General features: G+C 36.8%; 1 protein-coding gene and 1 long non-coding RNA gene across 3 annotated transcripts in view; one reads left to right on the top strand and one right to left on the bottom strand.

Moving 5' to 3' along the window:
• LOC141393646 (uncharacterized) overlaps positions 1–13,132 on the bottom strand; it is a 194,925-nt gene that overhangs the window by 55,926 nt on the left and 125,867 nt on the right. The gene's annotated exons all lie outside the window — the stretch shown is intronic.
• The window catches only part of LOC141393641 (uncharacterized), a 64,366-nt gene continuing 55,190 nt past the window's right edge, over positions 3,957–13,132 (top strand). Inside the window, exon 1 of one of the 2 annotated variants that reach the window (XM_073966955.1) lies at positions 3,957–4,864. In XM_073966955.1, the coding sequence (XP_073823056.1) occupies positions 4,843–4,864 (22 nt within the window). In that variant the 5' untranslated portion in view covers positions 3,957–4,842. The remainder of the gene's footprint in view (positions 4,865–13,132) is intronic. The other variant, XM_073966957.1, reaches the window with a different exon arrangement.

Raw genomic sequence — 13,132 nt, 5'->3', positions numbered from 1 at the left:
CCATGTCTGATTTTGGTATTCCTGATTCAACATCCTGCTGGAAAAGGTCATATGAGAGGCAAACGTAAAAGAAGTGACACAATCTACACCAATAGCCACATGTTACTTGCTTATGCTGATGATATAGACATCTTGGGACGATCAGTAAAAGAAGTAACCGATACCTTTATGAAGGTCGAAGGAGAATCTGCTAAAGTGGGTCTGGCGGTAAACGGCGAGAAGACCAAGCTGATGGTGTCGACGCGCAATGCGTCCATTGAGATCGGACCAACTGTTGAAGTTCCAACTGGTTCCTATAATTTTGAGGTAGTAAAAGACTTCGTATACCTCGGCACCGCCGTAAACACAACAAACGACATCAGCTGTGAAATAAAAAGAAGAATTGTATTGGCCAACAGATGCTACTTTGGCTTAAGTAAGCACTTTAAAAACAAAGCCACAACTCGTCAAACAAAAATAACGCTTTACAAAACACTGATTTTACCCGTGCTGATGTATGGTTCCGAAGCCTGGGCACTTGCGCAAGCAGATAAGGCAGTGCTTGGCGTGTTTGAGAGAAAAATTCTTCGAAAGATATACGGACCGATCTGCGTTGACGGTGAATATCGACGTCGTATGAACCACGAGCTGTATCTGCTATACAACGACATCAATATAGTTAAACGTATTGAGATGCAGCGATTGCGTTGGCTAGGCCATATAATAAGAATGAGCGATGATGAACCCGCTAAAAAGGCGTATAAATTCGAGCTACATCGCGGTGCACGCAGAATTGGTTGGCCAAAGAATAGATGGCTCAAACAAGTGGATGATGAGATGACAAGGCGCGGTATTCCGCGGAATTGGAGATCTTTTCTTAATTCGGTCTATGGAACAACTGTTCTGTAATGGGCCAGCTAAGTAAATAAGTATTTAGCGGATCCGAGAGCCGAGTTTTCGATACGTTGTATGTTACATAGATGATTCGAGGATATTTAGAGGGATTAGATGTTATTTAGTGAATCCGAGGACCGACAGCTCTTGAATACCTACCTGAAAAAGAAACATGATATTCTATATTAAGATATTTTACTCCTCATGAATAGACCTTTTTCTTATCTCTAAGAAGGCTTACAGGGCTTTTTCAAAGAATACTTTCTGGATTTTAAAAAGAAGACCTCCCGATCTTTCAAAAGAATACTTTCTGGTCTTTAATAAGCAGACCTTCCGGTCTTTTAAGCGAGCATTTTTTATCTTCTATCACAAGAACTGTTGTTGTCGATTGAAAAGATCTGTACGTCTTTTATGACACTTTATGATACACAACTTCTATGACAAGAGCTTCTATAAGAAGATCTTATGGTCTTCTATGAGAAGGTCTTCTTGTCTTTTACGAAAAGACTATGAGATCTTCTCATATTTGAAAATACCTTCTGATCTTCTAGACTTCTGTGAAAGTACCGTCTGGTCTTCTAGCGGATAATTTTCTGGTCTTCTATAAAAAGATCTTGTGGTGTTCTACGAGAAGATCTTCTCATCTTCTATAAGAAAATCTTCTGATCTTCTATAAGAAGATTTTTTAATCTTCTACGAGAAGATCACTATGATCTTGTGGTCTCCTACGAGAAAATCTTGTGATATTCTGTTATAAAATCTCTATCTGATCTTCTATAAGAAGATCTTCTGGTCTTCTATGAGAAAACATTCCGATATTTTATGAGAAGATTTTCTGGTCTTCTATGAAAATATCATCTGATCTATGAGAAGATTTCCTGTTCTTCTGTGATAATACCTTTTGATTTTCTGTGAAAATATCTTCTGATCTTCTATGAAAAGATCATCTGAGAAGAACACCAGATGGTTATATGATATTATCCACTGGATTTGTATAATAAGATCTTCTGATCTTCTCTGAGAAAATATTCTGGTCTTTATGAAAAGATCTTCAGATCTATGAGATGAACATCTGGCCTTCAATAAGAAGACCCTCCTCGGATCTACGAAAAAACTTTCTGGTCTTCCATAAGAATACCACAAGAATATCCTGTGGTCATCTGTAAGAAGATGGTTTGGTGTTCCATAAGAATACGGTTCGGTGTTCTATGAAAAGTACAACTGGTCTTCCCAGAGAATACATTCTATGGAAGATCTCTTTGTCTGTTATGATAAAAATTCTTGTTATTCTATGAGGATAGCATCTAGTTTTCTGTAAGAATAGTTTCTGCCCTTCTGGAGATCTGCTCACACATCTGGAATTCTATGAGAAGACAGTTTTTTATACCCTCCACCATATGGAAGGTATAATTAAATTTGTCATTCCGTTTGTAACACATCGAAATATTCGTCGGAGACCCTATAAAGTATATATATTATTGATCAGCATAAAATTCTATGTCGATTTAACCATGTCCGTCTGTCTGTTGAAATCAAGATACAGCTCGCTATTTTAAAGATAAAGAGTCAATATTTGGTAAAAAAGTTTTTATTACTTGCAGGATGGTTAGTATTGAAAATGGGATATATCGCTCCACGTTTTGATATAGACCCCATAGAACGGTACCTCCCGATTTTCGGTATTTTTAAGGTTTTAGCTTCATTATCCTATCAAAATGGCTGAAATTTGGTACGTAGTCTTCTTTAGGGGTATAAAACTTTCCCACACCTTCATACAGCCTCCATAAAAGGGCACCTCCCGATTTTCGGTATTTTGAAGGTTTTAGCTTCATTATCACACCAAAATGGCTGAAATTTGGTACTTAGTCTACGTTGGTGGTAAAAAACTTTCCCCCAGAACTTTGTCGGTATCGGTCCACGCCTTCATATAGCCCCCATAGAACGGTACCTCCGGATTTTCGGTATTTTGAACGTCGTGGCCTCAATATTCGACCTAAATGGCTGAAATTTGGTATTTAGACTTCGTTGAAGGTTGTGGCTTCAATATTCCACCAAAATGGCCACCACCACCTAAAATTCATCGGAATAGGTCCACGTTTCGATGTAGCCCCCTTAGAACGGTATTTCCCGATTTTCGTAATACTGAAGATTGTGACGTCAATATCCCACCGAAATGGCTGAAATTCGTTATTTAGTCTTCCAAGAGTTATAAAATATTCCAGTAGAGTATTATCGGTATAGGTCCACGTTTTCAGAGGACCCACATGTCTTCCAAAAGAAGAGTTTGGATTTTCAATAAGAACATCTTGTAGTCCTCCATTAAATGTTCTTCAGGTGTCCCATTAAAAGTCCAACAAAAGAGCTTATGAGAAGAATTTGTGGAACTTACTGGGAAGTGCTGCTGGTGTTCTATAAGGAGATCTTTTGGTATTGTCGTCGTTCACAAGAATATCTTGTGGAATTATGTGAGAAGGCGTTTTCGTCTTCTGGGCCTACTACATCCTCCTAATTTTCTATGCGAAGACGAACTGGATCTTCTATGAGGAGTTATTGCTGTCTTTATGAGAAGATCTTCTAGTACTCCTCAAGAAGACCTTTATGATAAAGTAGAAAACATTCTGGCCTTATATCGGAGATCTTCACGGCTTTTGGGAAATACATTCCCGTAATCTATGAAACTTTTATGATAGGTATAGTAATTAAAACTTGGGTCTTCATTGAAAACTTTTTGCCTACCATGGGAAAACCTTGTTTTTTAGAAGTATGTCTTGGTATTTTATGAGAACATCTCGATTTTCTTTTAGAGCACATTGTGGTCTTGTAAAAAAACGATTTCTTAGCTTTTAGCCTCTTATATTTGCGGAATTATAACCTTTTGATATGAATGTGGACATCTTCTGAAAATATTTCTTATCAACCACAGATGAACTTCTATTGGAACACTTTCCCTCTAAAGGATTTTGTTGACCACCTTTTGTAAAAAAAAAAATAATTCCATATTAAGTCCCAATGTCAACTATAGGGCACCCCTCACTCAAAACTCACAAAGACATGAAAACACTTAGTTAACCCACTGCTAGAACAGATAAAATATTCATGAACGAGGTCTAGCAGTTAGCAGTGTGACCGGCTAAAAAGAATAAAACTAAAAACTCATATATTTCACAATGTCAACGTTTGGTTTAGTTTGATTTTGAGAGTCGAACCGAGCGGAATGAAAAAGCGAAAGAAACCAAACCTCGAATCCTGTCAAAGTTAGTAACAATAATAGTAATAAAAATGTAGAAAAAAGTTTCAGTATTCCCCAGTTCAGATTGCAAGTTAATGATAACGACAACAGCAAAAAGAGAAAGGGAATTTTAGTGTAAAGAATAATAAAATAGAATACAACAACAACAATAATAAAATAATAAACAACAACAGTAATACAACAACCAAACAGGATATTTCACTTAAAATAATTCGTTTTATTGTGTCGGAAAAAAGTTGTTAAAAAATGGCTAGTTTTCGAAATAATGAAGTCGGTAACTGCTATGTCGGGTCACGTAAACCTCAACGAACTGTTGTTGTAGCATTGGTGAATGTGGCGCAAAACTAAATAACAATATGGGAAATACTACTTTTAAAATTGTAAATGAAAAAAAGAAGAATTATAAAACCAAATCGTTTAATAATACGCAATTTGTGAGGAATCATAAAAAGAAATCCTTAATAAGGGATCATTAAATTTGCTTAGTTTTCGGAAATCCAACCAAAAAAAAAAGGAAAAACAGGCGTTGAACAATAAAACGAAATATAACGACAATAAACCAAGAACAACAACAAATAAATAAAAAGAAATTCCAGCAAATCATCGTTGTCGTCCTTCTCGCCTTTAAGCCTTAGCTGAGCGGTACAAAGTAGCAACAACAACAAAACGTTAACCACGGAATTAGCTGTGATTCCGCTACATTGGCTACCGAATGGATAATGGGTATTTGTTTAGACACAGGTAAGTGAGTAGTGGGAGGCGAAAGTAAAAAAATGGAAACGTTAAACTAACGAACTATGAATGGATGTGTGTCACTCGAATAGCGTATCATACTCCAGTCCTAGTGACCAAGAAAATAATGTTTCTCAATCACCCCTCCACCGTCTTTAGGCATAAGTGCGTGCTTTTTGGGGGTGTTCTTGATTTGTTATTATTTTGTCATAGAAAGAAAGGTGTTGCCACTCCATTAATCATCGATAGAGGTGTTCAATTGTGGTTAGTGTATGTATTGGAGGCCGTATATTGAACTATTAGAAATTCTTACTGACATTGAGGCTCTTGAACATAAAAACGGGATCATTGAGGATATGAGTACTTATGTATCTAAGACTGAAATCCATACAAATGATTTCGAGAAATATCATCCCATCTGTAAATGTGGAATACTAGAAGATTAGTCTAGATTCTAGACTCTAGAAGATTCCTAAAATCCACATTGATGTCCATAATCAGTTTAATACTGATTGAAATCTCTAAGAGAAGCCAAGTTCAGACTTAGATGGAGTGCGAGAGAAGACGGGCCATATCGGACAACTCCACATGTTAACTCCCCTAATAAAAGTTCAAAATATTGGCTTAAGGGCCGTTTATGGGCTGTTTAGGCCCACAATTACAACGATATAATTTTTTCATGGGCAAGTCCATACTTCCTGGCATAATGGACCAAAACATCTAAAACAAGTGAGCAATGGCTATAGTCGGCACGGAGCCGACCATGTGATACCCTACACCACTACCCCTGTGCATAAGCTTTTCACTGGTAAACATTTCTTTTAGGGAATCATGGTGCTTTTGAAGCAAATTAAATGGAAGCTTGCACCTGGGAAGTTTTTGCGAATTCTGAAACTACAATGTTCATAAAAAATCGCCGCAGCGCTTTTTAAATAAATCGCGATTCAACTTGACATTTTTAGGGGTTTTTAGGTTTTCACGATTTTGCTTAGAAAGCGCAAGTCCTATCAAAATGGGACTAAAGAAAATGTTGTAGCTATGAAAATTCTCTACAAGAGTGTCTTTTATGGTGTTCTCGTCGGATTTACCGTTTTTGAGATATATGTATAAGTTCAAATTGGGACAATTCAAATTCAATTCAATTCTGTATCGCCCCCTTATAAAACAATGTCATGACTGCAAATTCCCAACTTAAACTTATATATCTAAAAAATGGCACAACCTAGGATAAGTTACTTAAGCCAGTCTTGTAGAGAATTTTCACAGCTTTAAGATTTTCTCAGGTCCCATATCGATAAGACTTGCCGTATTCAAGCAAAATCGCGAAACCCTAACAAAAAAGCCTAAAAATGTAAACTGAGCTTCTTTATCTCAAAAATGGTACAGGCTTGGAACTAATCATAAACGCCAATCCTTTAGAGAATTTTCACAGCTACAACATTTTCTTTAGCTCCATTTCGAATGGACTTGCGGTTTCCAAGCAAAATCGTGAAAACCTAAAAAAACACTTAAAAATGTGAATTTTGACCGCGATTTATTTAAAAATCCCTACAGCTATTTTTTCTTGTTTTTTGATTTTTCTCATCTATGAACATTGCTGTTTCAGAATTCACAAAAACTTCCCTTGTGTAAGCGGTTTTCATTAAAAGTTAGTTAAGGCGCACCCTTCATGATATTGTTTTATAAGGGGGCGATACCCTCAGTGCATTGTCCCAATTTGAACTTCTATATCTCAAAAATGGTAAAACCTACGTAAATACCATAAAGGTAAGTCTTGTAGAGAATTTTGATAGCTACAACATTTTCGTTAGTCTCATTCTGATAGGAATTGTGGTTTCCAAGAAAAATCGTGGAAACCTAAACAACCCCTAAAAATGTCAACATGAATCGCGATTTATTTTTTTTTTTTTTTTTTGATTTTTCTCATCTATGAACATTGTAGTTTCAGAATCAGCAAAAACTTCCCAGGTGAAAGCACCTTCCATTTAAATTTGCTTCAAGAGCACCATGGAATTGTAACAAAATGGATGAATTGGATGCATTACCGACTATTGTGGTATCTCCCTCGTTTGACCACCTTCGCCAACTTACTTTGCACCAATGTAAAGGTAATATGTTCGTCTTCCATTGACAGGCTTTGCCGTTGGAGTACCCCTACTAGAAGCCGATATAAAACTTTAAATTTGTCTCTACAGAGTTTTTCCCCATTCCGACCCCTACATATTATGCGACTATCACCAAAATCAATAGGCCTCTTCCTCTGTGGGTCCCCCATCAACCCCCAAAATTTCGTGACTATCCGATAAAAATTCCTTTACAAAAAAATTAAAAATTTGATATATTACTGACTTTTGCGATATCTCGGTTGCTTGCCCATTTACGCCAACATACTTTGCATCAATATAAAGGAGATCTTTTCTTCTTCCATTGACGGGCTTTGCTTTTGGAATACTCCTACCAGAAGCGGAGATATTTGCATAAGAAAAAAACGTTGACTTTTTCCACATAAGCTTTTTGCTTATTCCGACTCCTGAATATTATACGACCATCATCACAATCAATATGCTTCTTCCTCTGTTCTGTGGGACCCCCATTAACCAAAAAATTCCGATGACGATCCGACCGAAATGACGATCCGATCAAAATTGCGACCTGTAGCGTGAATACAAAAAAAAAAGGGGAAAATGGGATGCATTACCGACTATTGCGATATCTCTGTTGTTTGACCACCTACGACAACCTACTTTACATCGTTGTAAAGGTGATATTTTCTACTTTCCTTGCCAGGTTTTGCTTTTGATATTCCTCTTAAAGATATTGGCTTTGAAATAAAACGTTGACCTTTTCTCCAAATAAGTTTTTGCCCATTCCGACCCCTGAATATTATCGACCATCATCAAAATCAAAAGGCTTCTTCCCCTCCGGGACCCTCATCAACACCCAAAATTTGGGGACGATCCGATCAAAATTGCGACCTGTAGCGTGATTACATGGTTTAGATGGACAGACGGACGGACACACATAGTCAGATCGTCTCAGCTCGTCGAGACATTCATTTTGTTATATATATGTAAGTATGGGTCTACGACCATTATTTCGATGCGTTACAAACTTGTTGGCCAAAACCAACTTAGGAGGGAGGGTATTCCCCATATAGTGGTGTAGGGTATAAACATTTGCCAAATGTTCGAAAAAGATATCGTTTTCGGAACTTGTGGTGAATATTCGAAAAATAATATGCCTCTTTATCCGTGTAATTGGGAAAATCCTCTGCTCTTCTAAAAAGTTTCCTTTAAAAACACATTCTGCATTTCTGTTTTTTGTACTATCAGGAGACCTTCTGTTCTTCCATGAGAAAACCTTCTGCGGTATTTTATAAGAACAAAATCTGAAGATTTAGGGGTATACTATGTGATGTCCTTCTTTTGAATTTTGAAAAAACAAACTTTCCGGTCCAATTTAAGAAGACCTTCTGCTCTTTCGAAGAGCTTTCGCGCTTCTATCAGAAAACGTTCAACTCTTTAGCAGACCTGCTGGTCTTCTATGAGAGTAACTTGGGCCTTCTTTCAAGAAAGTTGGTTTTGTTCTACGAGAAGACTTTCTACTCTTGTATGAGAAAACTTGCAGTTCTTCTATTTGGAAACCTGTTGCTCTTCTATTAGCTCCTTTATGCGAAGATTACTGTCGGGTATTGTTTAGAAGATCTTATTGTCTGTCTGCTTTTATATGAAAATATTTTCTGCCTTTCTTCCAGAAGACGTGTCTATGTTATGTAGGAACTTTCTAATCTGTTTTGAAACACCTTTTTTTCTTCTATTAAATCTTCTGGTCGTTCTTAAGCAAAACTGTGGGTTCTCTATTAGAAAAACTTCTGGTCTTTTGTGAGAAGGCCTTCTGCCAATCTATGAGGAGATGTTATGGTCTTCTAAGAGGGGAGCATATGAGATTTTTAAACTCTTTGTTGAGAAGACTTTCTAGTCTTCTTTGGGAAAACTTCTGGCGTTCACGAGATGAAAATACCTTCTTGACTTTTATGAGTAGAATTTCTGGTCTCGATTAGAATACCTAATAAGTCATAGAAACATCGACTGCATATCAAATATGAATGACAGGGAGGAGGTTAGAGGCCTGGGCTACAGTGGCAGACCGATGAACGGCTGCGGAACCTACATGGTGTCAGCGATCCTATGAACATTGATGTTTTTCTTTGAACCGAGGTTACGTTATGCAACCCCACTCGATGCACAAGGAAAAGGCTTTTTCCCAAAATACGTATGTATTCAGGGGGTTTTAAACATTTTGGGCATTTGAACCGACAACAATTTTGATTAGGATTAAAGATCAAAAGTTTTGGATCGACATTGACAGTTATGGAAGTGGATCTCCAGCCACAACATATGGTGCCATAGGGGGTTTTTACACTCTTCGGGCTGTTTGCTCAAAAAGTATGGACTTGCCCCTAAAAAACTTTTACCATCGTAATTGAAGCAGCGAATACAAGTTGCTTCAACAAAAATCAAAGTGATTCGATATTAGGTCTTAAAGTGAACTTATCCGAAATTTTGTGTGGGAGGTACCGGATGGAGTGGACTAATATAGTCCATATTTGAACCTGATTTATATCTGGTAGATATATTAGGATGTGTAAAGTATATACCAATTCGGCCACTCCCTTCAAGAGTTACCGTACGAACAATTTTTCCGAACATTTGTGGGGGAGGTACCTGAAGGAGTGGACCGATATGGCTTATCTTCAAACTTAAACTATGTTTGGACAAAATATTACTAAGGCCATATGTTGGACCGAATCGGCAGATTCGTTCGAGAGTTATCTTGCGCTGCAACCACCTCACACGGTGTCATAGGGGTTTTTTTTGCAACTTTCATGCTATTTTCTCAGGAAGTATAGACTTGCCCCTGATGAAACTTGTACCGTCGTATGGAGGGCAGTGAATACAAGTTGCTAAAACAAAAATCAAAGCGATTCGAGTGATGGCCCTAAACTGAACTTTTCCGAAATTTTGTGTGGGAGGTACCCGAAGGAGTGGACCAATTGAGACCATATTGGAACCTCATATTACTCTGGTAGAAAGTTTACGCTATACAAAGTATGGACCAAATCGGTCACTCCCTTAAAGAGTTATCGTGCGCACAAATTTTCCGAACATTTTCGAACTTTTGTGGGGGAGGTACCGGAAGGAGTGGACCGATGTAGCTCATCTTAGAACTTAAACTAAGTTTGGGCAAAATATTACGAAAGCCAAAATTTGAACCGAATCGGTTCATCCGTTCGAGAGTTATCGTGCGCTCCAGCCAGCAGGACAGACAGACAGACAGACGGACGGACATGGCTAGATCGACTCCAAATTGTCTGAAACACATTTCGTCCAAACATACTTGGGGTCTAAAACCATTATTTCGATGAGACACATTTTCATCGTATCAAAGTGTATATACCCTCCTTAGCCTAAAGGCTGAGGGTATAAAATAATGGCCTCTCTAACATATGTCCCAAACATATTTGCAGCACACATATATTTGTTTGCAAGCAGTCCCAAACATAAAATATGCACCAGTGGTCGCTTTCTGAAAGCAAGGGAGCGTAAATGTCAATTTGAAACACATTGAAATTTATGCTCACTTGCTCTCAGCAAGCGCTCACTGGCTATTTCTAACATATATACACATTTATAAATGGTGGTTTTTATTGAAGGGCATAGAAAAAAGGCAAAATATAAAATTATACAGGGACTGTATTCGGTAAAAATTTAAAAACGGGCCATAAACTGCACTTAAGAGAAAAGTGTAGTTTTGTGAGGAAGGTACCCAAAGAAGTTGTCCGATAAAGACCTTAATGGAAGTTTATATACAATGTTTGCTATGTTTTTGAATTCGGATACTCAAATCGTAAATTGGCGTGCTCTTCAATAATTTTAGTTGGTTCCGGAAGGAGTTTTTGGCTCATTCTTCTTCTTTATTGCATATCGATATTCGAATGTTAGCGACCATATTACATTTCATGTATAATATTTTAAATATCATTGACAAAATAAGAAAATAATTCTCTATTTCTTGCGACACTTATTAAATTTTCTGTATTTCGGAATTCTGTCCATTGCACATTGGGCCCAATGGCAGATTTCTGAGGCAAAAAGTCTAGTTTTGAAGTCATATATTTGTATAAATTAGTAACGGGATTAGATTCTTAACACTTTGAGCCACTTAGAAACAAAATCATTTCAACCTGGCAACGCTTCGTGGTCACATACCGAGCTGTCAAAGATATTGCATGTTACTTTGTAAAATTTTATAAAAATTTATCCAACGAAGAACAAATTTGTTTCGCTCGGCAATTAAAAACCGCTGATTTAATAAACAGTTTTTTTTAATGGATAAAACGTGTAAAGGTATATAAATTAATATTCTGATTAAGAAATAAAAGAAGTTAGATTTGGTAAGGAATATGTGGTGTATTTTTTGTGTAGTTCGTATTGTAGTTTAAATAGTTTTTGGAATAAAACTCGCGGTATTGCGACGTATTGTCGAAACTATATATATCTGATAGAAGGTAATAGTGAGTACTATATGCGTAAAAAAATTTCATGTCCGTATGGATCCGAATACTTATAGAAAATTACTTACAGATAGCGTGACACTTAAAAATGTGGATATTTTAATTTATTAGACTGGGTTGGGACTGGACGATGCTCAATATGACACAAGTCGCCAAATTTTATAGTAATCTTATCCGAGTTACACCAAGCATTGAAATCTTCAATATTCTAGATCTTTAAATTTAATAACTGGTACTACAAACACCTACTAAATTTCAAGATCTTAACCTGTAATTATAAAGTTTTCAAATAACGGACGCGATCGCGGTTTTCTACTTCCAAAACATAAATTAATGATAGAGGTCACAATTACTATTGTTTTGTATACCAATGCGTCTAATAATCTCTGAGATTTCGCGTTTGGCTAAAACTTGTTGTGGGGGAGGTCCCCCACCCCCTCCATTTTTCGGTATAAAAAGTACCTTACGATCTATTCTCAGACCTTATGAATCTACAAACAAAATTTTATCAAATCCGGTCCAGCCATTTCAGAAGATTTATATTTCGAACATCATGGTATACCTGAAAAGGTTTCTATATATATGTAGATAGATATCTGAACCGATCAGAGCCAAATTTTCAGGACCTGATTCTAACCTGAACAGGATTTACCATATCAAATTTTAAGGCGATCGGATGCAAATTGTGACCTTTGTGGGGCTTAAAAATAAAATCGGATTAAATCGGATGAAACATATACATGAAAACTATATCTATATCTGAACCGATTCTTACCAAATTTTGCAGAAGTACTTTTATGCCCATTAAAAACATTGGAACGAAATTTGGTAGCTCTAGCTGCTTCCAGTGACTTGTTGCCTCAAAAACCTGTCATTGGGCCCAATGTGCATTGTTGAATATTTTGGAGCCAGGACATCTCTTGTCTTCCTCTGCTACGTTTTCCTTCTATACTGGCTTGTAGAATTGATTGCATAATGCGGTATTTTGAGTTTCGCATTATATGTCCAAGATACGCAATTTTTCTCCTTTTTATATGATTGAAGAGTTCTCTTGTTCTTTTTAATCTGCGTAGAACCTCGTCATTTGACACGTGAGCTATCCATGGGATTTTAAGAATTCTCCGATATATCCACATTTCGAATGCTTCTAATCGCTTGACATCTACTGCTTTTAGAGTCCATACTTCCGTTGCGTATAACAGTACTGGCCATATGTAGGCTTATATGAACCTTGTCTTTGTTGTGATGTTAATATCATGACTTGTCAAAACTTTTCTATATTTGTGAAAGGCGTCTCTTGCCATTTCTATCCGGCATTTAATTTCTTTGGAGTTATCCCACTGATCATTTATTGAGAACCCGAGATATTTGAAGCTCGACACTCTCTCGAGTGGAGTGTTGTGAATTATTATATTCATGTTTTCATAATTATTTTTTCTGCTTATTATCATATATTTAATTTTCTTGATGTTTAATCTTAATTCATATCTTCCACTACACGCAGTTAGTCTGGTGATAAAATTTTGTAGACCTGTAGTGCGATTCTCTAACTAAGTTTTTGAGTTACCGACAATTGTCGGTAAAATTAAAATGCTTATAATTTCGGTAGTTACCGATGTTTTTCGGTAAGTTAGCGACGAATAAAAAGCAGTCGTAAAGTTCTACCGATAGCAAGAGTGTTGTCAACTTTTATTTGAACTTTT

This window comes from Musca autumnalis, unplaced genomic scaffold (genome assembly GCF_047663935.1).
Source record: "Musca autumnalis isolate F117 unplaced genomic scaffold, ASM4766393v1 scaffold_2, whole genome shotgun sequence".
In the NCBI taxonomy this organism is placed as follows: Eukaryota; Metazoa; Arthropoda; class Insecta; order Diptera; family Muscidae; genus Musca; species Musca autumnalis.
Note: the sequence above shows the minus strand (reverse complement) of the source record. Positions and strands in the feature narration are given on the sequence as shown.